Below are 18,175 nucleotides of genomic sequence, written 5' to 3' on the forward strand. Positions count from 1 at the left end.
GGAGAAAAACTGAAGGATGTTTTATGGAAGCTTTGGGGTGCTAATCATAACATGAGAATGTTAAAAAAATTTAAGAAAACATTTCCATTGAGGTAGATAGTAAATATTTTTGAACACTTAGTTTGTACCTGACATATATAAGGTACACTCACATATGACATTCATGTAGTCCTTGTAAGTTTTTGTCCCTGATGATAAAATTAATTCTCAGGAAGGCTAATTTGTCCAGAGGCCACAGTAAGTGGAATTTCTGGACTCTGACCTTATCCCCTTAGCTGGGAGTTCTTCTTCTGCTTGGACACGGGGGTGAATGGTAGCCAAAGTCCAAGGGCCTGCGTGGACTTCCTGGAATGTCTTGTAACCAGGAAGAAAAGCTGAGGTTTCTAGCTGTTCCATCTCTTTTTAAGTTTTCTGTCATTAATTGAAGCTTTCCAGCTGATTTTTGTACTAGAACACATGGCACTAAAATTGATCTCAATAAATCGAATCAAAGTATGGGATGTAGAGAGTGTAGCATAAAAGGAACTGTCTAGAATTGGAACCCTAAACTTACATGTATGCTCCTCTTCAATCTGTAATTGAAGTCAGTACTTCTGAGAGCTGAATGGGAGCTGGAGTATTACAGACCTGCCAGTCGGTCCCTGCTGTGGGTCTACCTAGTGTGGAAGTGCTAGGTCAGGATTCCTGTTTGGATGCAGGTAGCCGTGAAAAGTAGCTGTAAGTGTTACAAACTCCTGAATCTGATATAGATATCCGAAAATATCATATTGATAAATTCATCTAGGCCCATTATATATATTTATGTGTTCTTGATTTTTAAATTTTTTTTTTTTTTTTTGACAGGCAGAGTGGATAGTGAGAGAGAGAGACAGAGAGAAAGGTCTTCCTTTTTGCCGTTGGTTCACCATCCAATGGCCGCTGCGGATGGTGCATCTCGCTGATCCGAAGCCAGGAGCCAGGTGCTTCTCCCGGTCTCCCATGTGGGTGCAGGGCCCAAGCACCTGGGCCATCCTCCACTGCCTTCCCGGACCATAGCAGAGAGCTGGCCTGGAAGAGGGGCAACCAGAATAGAATCCGGCACCCCAACCGGGACTAGAACCCGGTGTGCCAGCGCTGCAAGGCGGAGGATTAGCCTGTTAAGCCACAGCGCTGGCCGATTTTTAAATTTTCTTTTCTTTTCTTTTTTTTTTTTTTTTTTGACAGGCAGAGTGGATTGTGAGAGAGAGAGAGACAGAGAGAAAGGTCTTCCTTTTTGCCGTTGGTTCACCCTCCAATGGCCGCCACGGCTGGCGCGCTGCGGCCAGCGCACCGCGCTGATCCGATGGCAGGAGCCAGGTGCTTCTCCTGGTCTCCCATGGGGTGCAGGGCCCAAGCACTTGGGCCATCCTCCACTGCACTCCCTGGCCACAGCAGAGAGCTGGCCTGGAAGAGGGGCAACCGGGACAGAATCCAGTGCCCCGACCGGGACTAGAACCCGGTGTGCCGGCGCCGCAGGCGGAGGATTAGCCTAGTGAGGCGCGGCGCCGGCCCGATTTTTAAATTTTTTAATAATTTCTTTACTTCCCCCCTTTTTAATTTACTCTCATTTCTTTTTTTTTTGTTTATTTTGTTTTTTGACAGAGTGGACAGTAGAGAGAGAGACAGAGAGAAAGGTCTTCCTTTTACCGTTGGTTCACCCTCCAATGGCTGCTGTGGCCGGTGCACTGCGCTGATCTGGAGCCAGGAGCCAGGTGCTTCTCCTGGTCTCCCATGCGGGTGCATGGCCCAAGGACTTGGGCCATCCTCCACTGCACTCCCGGGCCACAGCAGAGAGCTGGCCTGGAAGAGGGGCAACCGGGACAGAATCCGGTGCCCCGACCAGGACTAGAACCCAGGGTGCTGGCGCCGCAGGTGGAGGATTAGCCAAGTGAGCCGCGGCACCGGCCAATTTACTCTCATTTCTAATACCATTTCTGTGACTGAAAGGCAGAGACTGCCTGATTGATTATTCAAGTGTCTACAGTAGCCAGGGCTGGCCCAGACTGAAGCTGGGAACCTTGATCTCAGTTCAGGTCTCCCCCATGGGTGGCAGGAACCCAGGTACTTGAGCCATCACCTTCTGCCTCCAAGGTATGCATTAGCAAGAAGCTGGGATTGGAAGTGGAGTAGCTGGGACTCAAACCCAGGCACTCTGCTATGCGATACAAGCAGCCCAAGCAGTATATTAACTGTTGTGTCAAATGCCTGCCCCCATGTATACTTTAAATGTATGCTAAGCTGTGCCATTGAGACTAGTAATTTTCCTCTCTGTATTCCTATTTAGTTTATTAAGTCTTCGTAAACTACTGATGAACAAACCTGATATACTTTTTTAGGTTCAGAGGCAAGATTCTTAAGATTCCTGTATTTATGCATTGACTAAATGGGATTTCATTGATTTTATAGGAATTCTTTTCAAAGAAGTCAGATTGTTCTTTATTCATGTTTGGCTCCCATAATAAGAAGCGACCTAATAATCTAGTTCTGGGTAAGTGTCATTTCGTTCCTTCTTTCTTTTTATTTATTTATTTGAAAGAGTTACAGAGAGAGTTAGAGACACAGAGAGAGGTCTTCCATCCACTGGTTCACTCCCCAGATGGCCACAACGAGATTTTTCCAGGTCTCCCACACGGGCGCAGGGGCCCAAGGACTTGGGCCATCTTCTACTGCTTTCCCAGGCCACAGCAAAGAGCTGGATCGGAAGTGGAGCAGCCAGGACTCAAACCAGCGCCCATATGGGTGGTGGCTTTACCCACTACAGCATAGTGCTGGCCCCATGGATTTTTGCTTTCTTTTTTTTACCTTGTTGCCTTGAATAAAGTTACTTTTTAATCTACCTGTCTCCAGGTGAAGAATGAGGCATATACATATAATTCACCAATTTAAGGAAATAGCACCGGTAAGAAGGAATTTGAAAGAGTTCATTTCCTTGGTTGTCTGCTGTTTCTTATAGCGCCATCACCTTCTGTCTCTGTTGGAAGCAAGTTGTGGTTTAAGTAGAGTGTGGCCTCTTGGTGCTCTCACCTCCACCCATTTACTCAATGGTACGTGTGGTTTATGTTGAGTCTCACTGAGCTCCCACATGTCGTGTGTCCACTGAAATTGGGGGAAAATTACCTTACCTCAAGTCATAGATTTTTTTTTTTTTTTCCCAGATTTAATTCTTAAGCAGAGAGAAAGAGAGAGACAGCCAGCTTTCATGCTGGTTCACTCTCCAAATGGCTGAAATGGCTGGGTTGGTCCAGATGGATTCCAGGAGCCTGGAACTCCATCCAGGTTTCCCACATGACTGACAGGATCCCAAATACTTGAGCTATGCTTTGCTGCTTTCCCAGGCACATTAGCAGGGAGCTGGATGGGAAGCAGAGTAGCTTAGACACAAACTGACACTCCTAAATAGGGTGCCAGCATTGCAAGAATTGTTTAACTTCCTGTACCACAACACTGGCCCCGTTTTATTTTATTGCATATTTACTTTTAAAGTTTTATTTGCTTAGGGGCTTGGTTAATCCTCCACCTGCGGCACCGGCATCCCATATGGGCGCTGGGTTTTAATCCCGTTTGCTCCTCTTCCAGTCCAGCTCTCTGCTGTAGCCCAGGAAGACAGCGGAGGATGGCCCAAGTGCTTGGGCGCCTGCACCCGCGTGGGAGACCGGAAAGAAGCACCTGGCTCCTGGCTTCAGATCGGCACAGCACTGGCCTTAGCGGCCATTTGGGGAGTGAACCAGCAGAAGGAAGACCTTTCTCTCTGTCTCTCTCACTGTCTATATCTCTACCTGTTAAATTAAAAAAAAAAAAAAAAAGAAAAAAAAAAAAGATTTATTTGCTTATTTAGAAAGTCAAAGTTACAGGGGCAGGTGCTGTGACATAGCAGGTAAAGCAGCCACCTGAAGTGCCAGCATCTCATATGGGTGCCAGTTTGAGTTTTGGCTGCTCCACTTCCAATCCAGCTCTCTGCTATGGCCTGGGAAAGCAGTAGAAGATAGCCCAAGTACTTGGGCGCCTGCACTCATTTGGAGAGACCTAGAAAAAGCTCCTGGCTCTTAGCTTCAAATTGGCCCAGCTCCAGCTGATGTAGCCATTTAGGGAGTGAACCAGGGGGTGGAAGACATCTCTCTCTGCCTCTGCCTTTCAAATAAATGAATTAATCTTGGGGAAAAAAAAAAAAAAGAATTACAGAGAGAAGGAGAGAGAGAGAGATCTTCCATGTGCTGGTTCACTCCCCAGCCAGCACTGGGCCGGAAGCCAGGAGCTTCATCTTGATCTCTGCACTTGGGTGGCAGGGACCCAAACACTTGGGCCATCTTCCACTTCTTTCCCAAGTCCCACTACATTATCAGGGACCTGGGTTGTAAGTGAAGCATCCAGAACACAAACCAGTGCCCATATGAGATGCTGGCATCTCATGTAGTGGGTTTACCAGCTATGCCACAACACCAGCCTGAATTTTTAAAGATTTATTTGAAAGAATGACAGAGAAGGAGGGACAGAGACAGAGATCTTACATCTTCTGTCTCACTCCCCAAATAGTTTTAATGGCAAGGGCTGGCCCAGGCCAAAGCCAGGAGCTTAGAACACCATCTGAGTCTCTCATGTGGATGGCAGGGTCCCAAGTGTTTATGCCATCTTCTGCCTTCCCAGGTGCATTAGCAGAAACTTGGATCAGAAGCAGAACAGCTGAGACTTGAACCAACACACATGGATTGCAGTCTCACAAGTAGTAGTATAACCTGCTGTGCCATACAGTGTTCCCCTATATATATATATGTGTGTGTATATATATATATATATATACAACAGGCAGAGTGGATAGTGAGAGAGAGAGACAGAGAGAAAGGCTTCCTTTTTGCCATTGGTTCACCCTCCAGTGGCTGCTGCAGCTGGCACATCTCACTGATCCGAAGCCAGGAGCCAGGTGCTTCTCCTGGTCTCCCACGCGGGTGCAGGGCCCAAGGACTTGGGCCATCCTCCACTGCCTTCCCAGGCCATAGCAGAGAGCTGGCCTGGAAGAGGGGCAACCGGGATAGAATCTGGCGCCCCAACCGGGACTAGAAACTGGTGTGCTGGCGCCGCAAGGCGGAGGATTAGCCTGTTAAGCCACGGCGCCAGCCTATTTTTTTGTTTTTAAAGATTTATTTATGGGGCTGGTGCTGTTGCGTAGTAGGTAAAGCCGCCGCCTGCAGTGCTGGCATCCCTTGTGTGTGCCAGTTCGAGTCCCAGCTGATGTACCTGTCTCTGCTGATGTACCTGGGAAAGCAGTGGAAGATGGCCCAGGTGCTTGGGTCTCCCTGCATGGGAGACCCAGAGCAAGCTTCTGGTTCTTGGCTTTAGATCAGCTCAGCTCCAACCATTGTGGCCATTTGGGGAGTGAATCAGTGGATGAAAGACCTCTCTCAGCCTCTACCACTCTGTAATTCTGCCTTTCAAGTAAGTAAATAAATCTTTAAAAAGATATAAAATATAAAAAAGATATAAAAAACTATTTATTTATTTATTTGAAAGGCAGAGTTACAGAGCGAGAAGGGCGAGACGGAGACGGAGATCTTCTGTCATCTGGTTCACTCCCCAAATGACTACAATGGCTAGGGCTGGACCAGGCTGAAGCCAGGAGCCTGGAATTCCATCTGGGAATTCCATGTTGGTGGCAGGGGCCCAAGGACTTGGGACATCTTCAGCTGCTCTCCAGGCACATGAGCAGGGAGCTGCGTCTGGAATGGAGCAGGCAGAAACCAAACGGGTGTTCATATGGGCTGCCAGTAGTGCAGCTTGCAGTTTAACCCACTGTGCCATGACGCCAGCCCCTAGATATTTTTCTAATAGGCGATAGTCATGCGTTAGTGCATGTGCGTGTATGTACATGTCTGTCTGTACACATACAAAAGGTCTTCAGAAAGTACGTAGAAGATGCATATTCTGAAAAAACTATGGATTTGATTTTTGGGGGACCAAAATAAATACTTTAGTCTCATATTTCCCTTGATTCTAAAGTACTCTTGCTTATGTGTGTGTCTGTGTGTGTGTGTAGAGTTAAGCGAAAATAAAATAACCTCTCCCCAACATGAATTAATCCTTCCTTAGTTAATATCTGTTGAATAAATAAACTCGTAAAAGAATCCTTGCCGGGGGCTCACTTGGTTGATCCTCTGCCTGCGGAGGGCGCCGGATTCTAGTCCTGGTTGCTCCTCTTCTAGTCTAGCTCTCTGCTGTGGCCCGGGAAGGCGGTGGAGGATGGCCCAGGTGCTTGGGCACCTGCACCCGTGTGGGAGACCAAGAGGAAGCACCTGGCTTCTGGCTTCGGATCAGTGTAGCTCTGGCCATAGTGGCCATTTGTGGGGTGAACCAATGGAAGACAGACCTTAAAAAAAAAAAAAAAAATCCTTGCCTGTGTCTGTTGAGATTGGATCTGGCACAGGCAAGCCCTAACAGCCGTGACTTTCAGTTATTCTATAAAATAAGGAGTCATACTAAATGATCTCTAAAATCATTTCTGTGACTGCTGTCCTAACAGCATTTTAGATTTGAAAACTTAAAAAGGTGGTGCGTGTTTGGGGGTGTATAGCAAGAAAGCAAAGTTATTAGGTCATTGTGAATGTGCAGGTAAGTAGGTTCATGTAGGCAACTGGGAAAAAAACATGCTTAACATGCATTTTTCTTCTAGGTCGTATGTATGACTACCACGTGCTGGATATGATTGAATTAGGAATTGAGAAGTTTGTCTCTCTAAAAGATATTAAGGTAAGATACTGATGATAAAAAACAAAAACACTTTACAGTGTTGCTTTCAGCCATTGGTGACTTCTTGCAATAAAGAATACTAATAGTATTTTGTGTAAAAAGGACTTTGTTTTTTTTTTATTCTGGCATGCTCTAAGATAAAAATACAACTTTATTTTAACCTTTATCTTTTTAGAAAATTTTCATTTATTTGAAAGGCAGAGAGACAGAGAATGAAGAGACAGGAAGATCCACAGGTTCATTCCCCAAATGCCTGTAACAGCTGGAGCTGGTGCAGGCTGAAAGCAAGCACTGGGAACTGAATCCGGGCCTCCCTCAGGGTGGCAGGGACCCAGCACCCTGAACCTGAGAACTGAATCCGGGCCTCCCTCAGGGTGGCAGGGACCTAGCACCCTGAGCCATCATCTGCTGCCTCCTAGGTTGCGTGTTAGCAGGAGGCTGAAATGGAGAGCAGAGTGGGACTTGAACTAGGTGCCCCAGTATGGAATGCAGGCATCCCAAGTGGCGTTTAACTGCTGCACCAGATACCTGGCCCTTTACTGTAACTCTGAAAGAGGAGTGTATATGTAGCATATAATACATGTGAGTCTTTTGGCAGGTGGACTTCAGACGGCTTCCTAAATCTTGTCTAGGCCAGGGGTGAAAGTGCTATCCCCTCCATCTGCATTTTCACAACATCTATTTTAAGGAATCTCACAAATACCAGAATTTTCAAATTGAGCCCTATTTTCAATCTAGGATGGTCTGACTGATCCCACAATATTTTAGCCATTAGCAAATGAATGGGTAGTTCGGCTCTCCTTGGGGCTTGTATCTGTTTGAAAGGGATTATGGAATAGAAAGTAGTAAGTAGTAGTAAAAATAGTCTCAGAAAAGCAGGAAGAGTGTCCTAATTCAGCTTTTGGGTACAAATTAAGCACCTGCTCCCTCAGAACTCTGCTTCTGGCTCTGTCTGTCCCAGCAAATATATTGTTTGACTTGGACTCATAGCCATGCTGGGTGAGGCTGAAGTAATTTTCCCTACAGCTTAGATTTGGAGATTGAAGCTCAGAGAGGTTTCCTTGGTGACCTAGAGTCACACGTAGTTAGTATAACCAAGATTAGGACTCAAGGGGTTTGAGAGAAAGGACACTGTTAGAATGGAAAATGTATAACTATTGTCAGTTTATGAGCTTTTAAAAAATTTTTTTAATTTTATTTTTAGAATTCCCATCAGCTGGTTCACTCCTCAAATGCCCAGGAGCCAAGAATTCAGTCTAGGTCTTTCATGTGGGTGGCAAGGACCTAAGTTGGTGACTTGTGTCATCACCTGTTGCCTACCTGGGTTAGGCATCAGCAGGAGGCTGAAACTGAGTGTGGAGCCAGGACTTGAACACAGACTCTGATATGGGATGTGGGCCTTTCAATTGCCATTCTAGGTGTTTGGTCCCATTTATGGGTTTTTCAGGCTCATGGTATAGTTAAAAAAAAATTGTAGCAAATATATGATCAATCCTTTTCCCAACTACCTTCTAAAAATGGGACATACCTCCAGGTTTATTAGAATTTATTAGAATTCTTAAATATTCTTATCCTATAGGTTTGAAAAAGGCCTTTACCATATCCCATTTAGTCATTCAGCCCATCTTCCCCAGGTACAGGGCAGGCAGTGCTGTAGGATTGAATGTAGAAGCAGAATACTTGGGGAGGAGCCTGGCTTGGCCTTTTAGGTGACATTTGTGACGTGATTAGCTGATGACTTCCATGACTTTTTGTAGTCGAGCATAAAATATATAACAACATCAGATGAGGTAACACAGGTGAATATGCTTACCAGTGATGAGAACATACTAGAAAGCTTAAACTGTGGTGCTTATGATGGAAACCATCGTATTATTACTGTTTTCCTCTGGGGCTGTATACAGATCTCCATTTCATCTTTGGCACTGTTGCTAGTTTAGCCACTAGCTGAGTGGGCCTGAGCACTGGCTCTAGGTACACCCTCAAGCCCTCTGCCCCTTCTTTTCCACTTCCAAGGTGGTGAAATACAATTGATGGCCAGTGCTGTGGCTCAACAGGCTAATCCTCCACCTAGCAGCGCCGGCACACCGGGTTCTAGTCCCGGTCGGGGCGCCGGATTCTGTCCCGGTTGCCCCTCTTCCAGGCCAGCTCTCTGCTGTGGCCCAGGAGTGCAGTGGAGGAAGGCCCAAGTGCTTGGGCCCTGCACCCCATGGGAGACCAGGATAAGTACCTGGCTCCTGCCTTCAGATCAGCGCGGTGCGCCGGCCGCAGCGCGCCGACCACGGCAGCCATTGGAGGGTGAACCAACAGCACAAGGAAGACCTTTCTCTCTGTCTCTCTCTCTCTCACTCTCCACTCTGCCTGTCAAAAAAAAAAAAAAAAAAAAACAATTGAAAGGGAGGGAATCCTCCCAAACTCCTCCTGTGAAGCCAGCATCACCTTAATTCCTAAACTTGAAAAAGATACAATAGAGAAAGAGAACTAAGGACCAATATCCCTGATGGACATAGATGCAAAACTCCTTAATAAATACTGGTTAATTGAATCCAACAACACATCATTCACTGGGACCAAGTGGGATTTATCTTTGGTACACAGGGATGGTGCACCATTTGCAAATCAATAAATATGATACATCATATTAGCAAACTGAAGAACAAAAACCTTATGATTATTTTAGTAGATGCAGAAAAAGCATTTGATAAAATCAACATCCTTTCATGATGAAAAAAGCAAACTGGGTATCAAAGGAGCATTTCTCAACACAATCAAGGCAATTTATGACAAACCCACAGCCAGCATCTTATTGAATGGGGAAAAGTTGGAAGCATTCTCATTAAGATCCAGAACCAGACAAGGATGCCCACTGTTAGCATTGCTATTCAATATAGTCCTGGAAGTTTTAACCAGAGCCATTAGGCAAGAAAAAGAAATCAAAGGGATACAAATCAGAAAGGAGGAAGTCGAATTATCCCTATTTGCAGATGAGATGGTTATATATATATATAGGGGATCCAAAGGACTCCACTAAGAGACTATTGGAACTCATTAAAGAGTTTGGCAGAATGGCAGGATATAAAATTAACACACAAAAATCAGTAGTCTTTGTATACACAAACAATGCCATGGCTGAGAAAGAACTTCTAAGATCAATCTCATTCACAATAGCTACAAAAAAAATGTAATACTTTGTAACAAACTTAACCAAGGAAGTAAAAAATCTCTACTATGAAAATGATAAAATATTAAAGAAATTAAGACACAAAAAAATGGAAAAATTTTCCATTTTCCTGGATTGGAAGATTAATATTGAAATGTCCATACTTCCAGGAGCTTCTTCCAGATCTCTCATGTCGGTGCAGGGACTGAAAAAACTTGGGTCGTCTTCCACTGCTTTCCCAGGCACATTAGCAGGGAGCTGGATTGGAAGTAGAGCAGCCGGACCTTGAACTGCTGCCCATTTGGGATGCTGACACTGCAGTGGGGAATTTAACCCACTGAGCCACAGTGCCAGCCCCCAGAATACATTTATAAAAAGTTTCACTCCTGCCAGCTAAGGATTTGCCCATATTTCTATAGCTTGTATACAGTTATGTTGCTTCCCATGTAAATGACTAGTTGATAGTTTAGTTAACTGTCATTTACAAATACTCTTAGGGAATAAATCAGCAATCTTTCTCTTTCTACCTCTCATTAAAAAAAAAAAAAAAGCTTGATGTGATATGACAGTAAAGGCACAGTCCTATAAATCAAATTTTTTCCCTGCAAATTAATTTGTTTTAGTACTGGGAGGCAGGCTATTAGAGGCTGTTTTCGTTTGTATGTTTGGGTTTGTTTTGTGGCTTTTTGCAAGTGTAGCTTTTTTATTTATTTTTATTTGAGAGGCCTAGAGAGATGGTAACATAGATGTCGGTCTGCTGAGTCCTTTCCCAGTTGCCCACAATAGCCAGGGCTGGGCCAGGAGCCAGGAATTCACTCCAGGTCTCCTATGCGGGTGAGAGGGACCCACTCCTATGTGGGTGGGTAGCCATCACCTGCTATCCACCAGAGTGTGTGTTAGCAGGGAGCTGGAATTGGGAGTGGATTTGGAACTTGAACCTAGGCACTGCCATAAGGATACAGAAATCCTACAGTAATGAAAGTGAATAGAACAGATTATTATTTTTTAATATAATAAATCTATATGGTTAAAAAAATCCCAACTCTTTTTTAAAAAAAATTATTTGTTTGAAAGAGTTATACAGAGAGAGGAGGAGAGGCAGAGAGAGAGAGATCTTCCATTCCACTGGTTCACTCCCCAAATGACCTCCACGGCCAGAGCTGAGCCAGGAACCAGGAGCTTCTTCCAGGTCTTCCACACGGGTGCAGAGACCTAAGCACTTTTACCATCTTTTGCTGCTTTCCCAGGCCATAGCAGAGAGTTGGATCAGAAAAGGAGTAGCCGGGACTCGAACCAGCATCCACATGGGATGCCTGTGATGCAGGCTGGGACTTTAACCCACTGTGCCGCAGCGCCAGCCCCAAATCCCATCTCTTTTAAAATCTAAAGTCAGTATTTGTAGACATAGTTTTTTTTTTTTTTTTTTTTTTAACTTTTATTTAATGAATATAAATTTCCAGTGTACAGCTTATGGATTACAATGGCTTCCCCCCCCCCATAACTTCCCTCCCACCCACAACCCTCCCCTCTCCCGCTCCCTCTCCCCTTCCATTTGCATCAAGATTCCTTTTCAATTCTCTTTATATACAGAAGATCAATTTAGTATAAAGATTTCAACAGTTTGCACCCACATAGAAACACAAAGTGAAACATACTGTTTGAGTACTAGTTATAGCATTAAATCAAAATGTACAGCACATTAAGGACAGAGATCCCACATGAGGAGCAAGTGCACAGTGGCTCCTGTTGTTGACCCAACAAATTGACACTCTAGTTTATGGTGCCAGTAACCATCCTAGGCTCTCATCATGAGTTGCCAAGGCTATGGAAGCCTTCCAAGTTTGCCGACTCTGATCATATTTAGACAAGGTCATAAAAGACAGAGTGAGGGTAGTAACCAATGATCCTAAGAGTGGCATTTACCAGGTTTGAACAATTATACAGCATTAAGTGGGGAAGAGGACCATCAGTACACACAGGTTGGGAGTAGAGCCATTGGTGTTAGAGTAGAGGTTATGATTACAAAGGAATGAGGCCCAAGTGCACTAGACAGGGCCTAGAACAAAAGACAGAGTCATTATTAGAGGAGCTAAGAAAGGTGCTGTCTAAGCTACAAGTAATTTTTCTGATTGAGAGGCAAATAGAACCTGATAGAAGGGGCTTGATAATAATCTGGTGGGCTTTAGGCCTTGTAAATTCAGAGGCCCAGACCTATCTATCTCTTCACATGGGGTATATCCTAAGGGAGATGTGAACCTCCTAGGGGAAGGCACTCTGTTGACTTTCATTACTTGGCTGGCCTGGGAGGAGAGCTGGCCAGGTAAAGGCAGGGGGCATCTCTAACAAGAAATTTACAGTTCTGCCTGCAATGTTGCTGACCCTACTTGACCATCCCCTCAGCTGCAGTGGTCACTTTGGAAGTTGGGCTGAGTGAAGGGCTTTTCAGCTTAGAGCCAATAAGATCTGTGGCTCTGACCTGGGCCTCCTTCGACTCCAGGGCAGGTCCATTTCCAGTGATCCAACTCTTGGCAGAGCTGCCAGGGCTCTTCACAAGCTGACTTCTGCTGAAGCCCAGGCTTACCACATTGAAAGCCACTGCAGTGGACTGGCCTGTTGGGTCTCCTTGAGGGCAGATCACTGTACAGAACAGCCATTAATAGGCCTGCCACCCATTGCTTCTGATGCCTAGCTTTCTTTTCCTCCTGGTTTGTGTTAAAGCAGACCAGAGGATGCAAGTCAAGGGAGTGCCCATGTCCCATCTCTAATCTTCGGTGGCCTGAACTACAAGTGTAGACATACTTTTAAGAAAGTTAATAAAATGTGCTTTTTAACTTTTTTTTAGGATTTATTTATTTATTTGAAAGGCAGTGTGATTGGGAGGGAGAGGCAGAGAGATTTTCCATCTGCTGGTTCACTCCCCAAATACTCACAACATCCTAGTCTGGGCCAACCTGAAGCCAGGAACCAGGAACTATATTTGTTACTTCCACATGGGTACCAGGTACCAAAGTACTTGAGCCTCACCTGCTGGTTCTTAAAGTGTACATTAGCAGGAAACTGGATCAGAAGCAGAGAAGCTGGGACTCTGTTCTACAATCTGACATTGGATGCTGACATCCTAAATGGCTGTTTAACCTGCTATGCCATGATCTCTATCGTATTATTATTATTATTATTATTTGAAAAGCAGAGAGACAGATCTCCCATCTGTTGGTTTACTTCCTGAATGCCTACAGTAACCAGGGTTGGGCCAAGCCAAATTCATAACAGCTGGAAACTCAAAAAAGGTCTCCCTCATAAGTGGTAGGGACCCAAGTACTTGAGCCATCACCTGCTGCCTCCCAGGAAGCTGGACTTGGGAGTGGAGCCAGGACTCCATTCCAGGCATTTTGATATGGGATGCAGGCATCCCAAGAAAAACTCTAATCTCTGCACCAGATACTTGTCCCCTGATTGCTTTAGAGACAGCATATAAAACAGTTTAGACTTTGATAATTAAGTGATTTTTTTTATTTTATAGAATAGTAAATGTCCTGAGGGCACGAAACCCATGTTGATATTTGCTGGTGATGATTTTGATGCAACAGAAGACTATAGAAGACTAAAAAGTCTTCTTATTGGTAAGTATTTAATGTTTATTATATTCAAGGCATCGCAGGGAATCTAAGACTGTCATTGGTGGTCCTTTTGTCACTTCATTCTAAGTGTACAACTTTGCTTTCTCCTTTTCCTTTTTGATTTTTTTTTTTTTTAAGATTTATTTATTTATTTGAAAGTCAGAGTTACACAGAGAGAGAAGAGGCAGAGAGAGAGAGAGAGGGAGAGAGAGGTCTTCCATTCGATGGTTCGCTCTCCAATTGGCTGCAACAACCAGAGCTGCTGTCGATCCAAAGGCAGGAGCCAGGAGCTTCTTTTGGGTCTCCCACGTGGGTGCAGGGGCCCAAGGACTTGGGCCATCTTTTACTGCTTTCCCAGGCCATAGCAGAGAGCTAGATTGGAAGAGGAGCAGCCAGGACTAGAACCGGCGCCCATATGGGATGCCGGCACTTGAGGCCAGGGAATTAACCCACTGCGCCAGCCCCTCATTTTTGATTGCTTTTTCATGGTTTTCTTTTTCCTCAGTCAGCCTCAAGAAAGCACCCCATTTTCTAGAATTAAAATGATTGTTATACTCTGTAGATGATTACTTCTTGATATTATAGTAATAGAGGTACCGTCCTATTTACAATGTTTTACACTTTATTGAGTGATTGTACCCATCATTATTAGCATCATTAAATTAAATTTAGAGGAGTGGGCATTTGGTGAAGCAGTTAAGATGCCACTTGGGATGTCCACATCCCACATTGGAGTGCCTGGTTTGAGTCCCACCTGTGTTTCCAATCCAGCTTCCTTCTAATGTGTACCCTGGGAAGCAGCAGGTGATGGCTTTGTCACTCATGTGGGAGACTTCTAGGTTTCTGACTTGAGCCTGGCCCAGCCCTGGTTGTTTCATGTTTTTGGGAAGTGAACCAGAGGATGGAAGATCTCTGTGACTTTCTGCCTTTTAAATAAATGAAAATAAGTATTTTTTTAAAGATTTAATTTATCTGATAGAGTTACAGAGAGAGGAAGAGACAGAGAGAGAGGGGTCTTCCATCTGATGGTTCACTCCCCAGATGGCCACAACAGCTGGGGCTGGGCCAGGCCGGAGCCTGGAGCCCGGAGCCAGGAGCTTCTTCTGGGTCTCCCATGTGGATGAAGGGGCCCAAGCACTTGGGCTGTCTTCCACTGCTTTCCCAGGTGCATTAGCAGGGACCTGGATCGGAAGTGGAACAGCTGGGTCTCAAACTGGCACCCATATGGGATGCTGGCATCACAGGCAGAGGGTTAACCTTCTATGCCACAATGCTGACCCTAGTAAATAATATTCTTAAAAAAACTTTAAATTTAGAAGACTCAAGTTAAAATTTCAAGATTGTTATATATCATCCACTTCTAATGCAAAATCCTCTGTTAATTTTTCTTAGTTTGATGTACGAGGGGATTCACAGTATAACTTCAATGTAACTTGTCTTTATTTCCTTGCTCCCTTTCCCATCAAAAGGTTACTTAATGAAAATATGTTATGAACATTCCTTTTTTTTTTTCCCCAAGGGAAAGGGTTTATTGGTGGGGAAACCCGACAGATTGGAGGGAAGGGGCGAAGAAGGAAAAGAGAAGGAGAGCGTTAGAGAGAGAGATCAAAGAGAAAGAGATTGAGAGAGCCATGTGTTCAGGAACAGGTCTTGTTAAACCTTTGCTGGGGCTCTGGCAGGGAAGTAGGAGCAGCGAATCCCATTAGGATGGGGGTGGAGCTGACACTGGTGGTTGGGCCATGTGGCCACCTGGCTTCCAGCAGTGGCGGTGGGAGGTAGAGCCTAGGATGATGGCCAGGGTATAGATTGCGCCATAGATAAGACTGTGCCATTTTACTAATATTCCCCCCTTTTGTTTTTATAAAGCAAGCCCCAAAAGTCCAGGAGAGGTAGAGGGACAATGATCTATCTTTAGAGCTACTTCTTGCTGACATAGGTTGATGAAGTACTCTCTGCTGGCATGGGGTGATGACTCAAGCTGCTGTCTCCTGGGTGGAGAGCCAAGTATATCTTTGTAGCAGTAGTTGGTTCATTCCATTATCAATCCCTGTAAACACTTAAACAGACACAGTAGTCTAAAAGGGTGAGATAGCAACCAATGATCCCAAGAGAGGCATTAACCAAGTAATGAGAGGATTTCATAGAGGAGAAGAAATGGGAGGGGGGTGGGGTATCTGGACCCTTGTGAAGACTGTTTGATGGACATGGTTTAAAGCTGATCCCAACCAAGACTGGGAGAAAGGCCACTCATCTTTTGCGGGTAGAGGGGTTTATCTATAGAGAAATTCTGAACAATCATACAGCATTAAGTGGGGGAGAGGGCCATCAATACACACAGATTGGGAGTAGAGCCATTGATGTTAGAGTAGAGGCTATGATTACAAAGGAATGAGGACCCAAGTGGTCTAGATAGGGTCTAGAACAAAGGATGGAGTCATTATTGGAGAACCTAAGAGAGCTGCTATCTAAACACAAGTAAGTTTTCCAATTGAGAGGCAGATAGAACCTGATAGAAGGGGCCTAATAATGATCTGGTGAGCTTTAAGGCCTTGTCAGTTATGAGGCCCAGACCTATCCATCTCTTCACATGGGGTATGAACCTCCTTGGGGAAGGCACCCTGTTGACTTCCATTACCTCGCTGGGAGGAGAGTTGGCCAGGTAAAGACAGGTGGCATCTTCTGCCTGCAATGTTACTGACCCTACGTGGCCATCCCCGCAGCAGCAGCTACTTTGGAAGCTAGGCCAAGTGAAGGGCTTTTCAGCTTTGCGACAGCAAGATCTATGGCTCTGACCTGGGCATCCTTCGACGCCAGGCCAGGAACATTGCTATTGTCTCTTCTAGTGTCATTTGTATTTGTCCAGTTTCCACTGTTCTTTCAAGTTTCTTTTCCAGACAACTGTTAATAACTTCTGCAGGTTTTTTGTTTGTTTTTAAAGTTTATTTATTTTTATTTATTTGCGAGGCAGATAGAGCTGCCATCCCCAGGCTCACTCCCCTCATACCCTCCATAGCCAGGATTGGGCAAGGCTTAAGCTGGGGGCTCAATCCAGGTTTTTCACAAGGGTTGCAGGGGCCTAACTAGTTGAGCCAACACTGCTGCCTACCAGGGTGCGCACTAGCAAGAAGCTACATTAGAAGTGGAGGTGGGACACAAGGCAGGCACTCTGTGATAGGATGCCGGTGTCCCAAGGGGCAGGCACCATTTGCCTCTACTTTTAAAATTTTAAACTGATTTCCACTATTAGCTGTTTAATCTTTACAAAAGTGCTTCAGTTTGGGAACATTTTATAAGTAGCAGACAGGGCTTCGAGAGGTTAAATGACAGCTTTTTGGATGAGGCCGAATTGAAAGTCGAAGCCTGAGCTCTTGTAAGTCTTGTTCACGTTGCCTGTGGTGAACTTATTCCCTCACAGATGTTTTCCATGAACTAAAATTCATCCGTAAGAGGCAGTGACGATTGTTTTCTTTCGGTATTACATACTGCAAAGTATCAAGGGTATTTTTTCAGTCAGCTTTTTATCCAAGTTCATATTACTGGTTTGGCCCAGATTTCCTGCCGTTTCTCCCTAAGCTCTCTGTATAATTATCATCAGTGAGGGAAGTATTTGTAATTTGTCATAATAGAGAGTGCTTTTGTTTGTCTTCTCTAAATGGTTTTTATAAGGCCCACTCTCTTCACTCCGTGCTTCCACTAGGTGGCAGGCATGACCACACAGTGCTGGGAGGAAGGGAAGGGAATGAAAACCAAACAGGAGTTTGCAGACAGAAGCAGAGAGGTGGAACAGGAACGGAGTGAGACTGTAGAGCACCGGAGGAAGTTGAATTTTCAGGATAAATATGAGTGGGCTTTAGAAAGTTCATAGCATATACAGGTCATCTTCTAATTCCACTTTTCCACAGCCTTTTAAAGGCCCCCTCATGTGAAGTAAGACAGCTGCTCCTTGGTTTATCTTGTGTGTTCAAATGAAATACAGAAGGTCAGTAGGGAAAGAGAAATTTATCAAGGGTTGATTTTCTTGTTCTCAATGATAATCATCCTCCTCTCAGCCCACCTCAAAAACCTCAGACTTATCTTTGATTCCCTCTTCTTTTTCTAAAAAAACAAAAAACAAAAAACGGTTGTTTGAAAAGCAGAGACAGAGAGCTCCCATCTGATGGTTCATTCCCTAAATGCCTGCAGTGCCTGTGGCTGGACTGAGGCCAGAGCCAAGAGTGCAGTCCTGATCTCCCATGCAGGCACGGGAACCTGATGACTTGAGCCATCACTACTGCTTCCCAGGCAGCTGGAGTCAAACCTGAGTCAGGAACCTCTCCCAGATGCTATAGCAGGGGTACCAGCATCTTAACCATTGAGCTAAAACACCCGCATAATCAAACTCTAATTTTTAGAGAGTTTTGTGTTCGTCTTACATTTCTGCAGGTTATTGTGGTACCGTAGCTCTCATTGCTTCTTGCAATGAGTGTTTTGATATAATGCATGTGATTCGAATCTTTGATTCATAGCCCGTATCCACTGTCTCTTTTCTGAGCCATTCCCATGTGTGGACACCTGAATTCCTTGTAGTTCCTCATACCACAAACCTTCTGCAGCTCTTCACACTTGGATGTTAGGAATTCCTCTGGGTTTTCCGAAATAGAGTTAG

General features: G+C 44.8%; 1 protein-coding gene across 5 annotated transcripts in view; it reads left to right on the forward strand.

Moving 5' to 3' along the window:
• The window catches only part of RPF2 (ribosome production factor 2 homolog), a 52,464-nt gene that overhangs the window by 12,482 nt on the left and 21,807 nt on the right, over window positions 1-18,175 (forward strand). For all 5 annotated transcript variants that reach the window (XM_062186611.1, XM_062186612.1, XM_062186615.1 and 2 more), the window contains 3 exons: window positions 2,425-2,506; window positions 6,677-6,753; window positions 13,434-13,533. In XM_062186611.1, coding sequence (XP_062042595.1) covers window positions 2,425-2,506; window positions 6,677-6,753; window positions 13,434-13,533 — 259 coding nt within the window. The remainder of the gene's footprint in view (window positions 1-2,424; window positions 2,507-6,676; window positions 6,754-13,433; window positions 13,534-18,175) is intronic.

The sequence above is a fragment of the Lepus europaeus genome, chromosome 3 (genome assembly GCF_033115175.1).
Source record: "Lepus europaeus isolate LE1 chromosome 3, mLepTim1.pri, whole genome shotgun sequence".
In the NCBI taxonomy this organism is placed as follows: domain Eukaryota; kingdom Metazoa; phylum Chordata; class Mammalia; order Lagomorpha; family Leporidae; genus Lepus; species Lepus europaeus.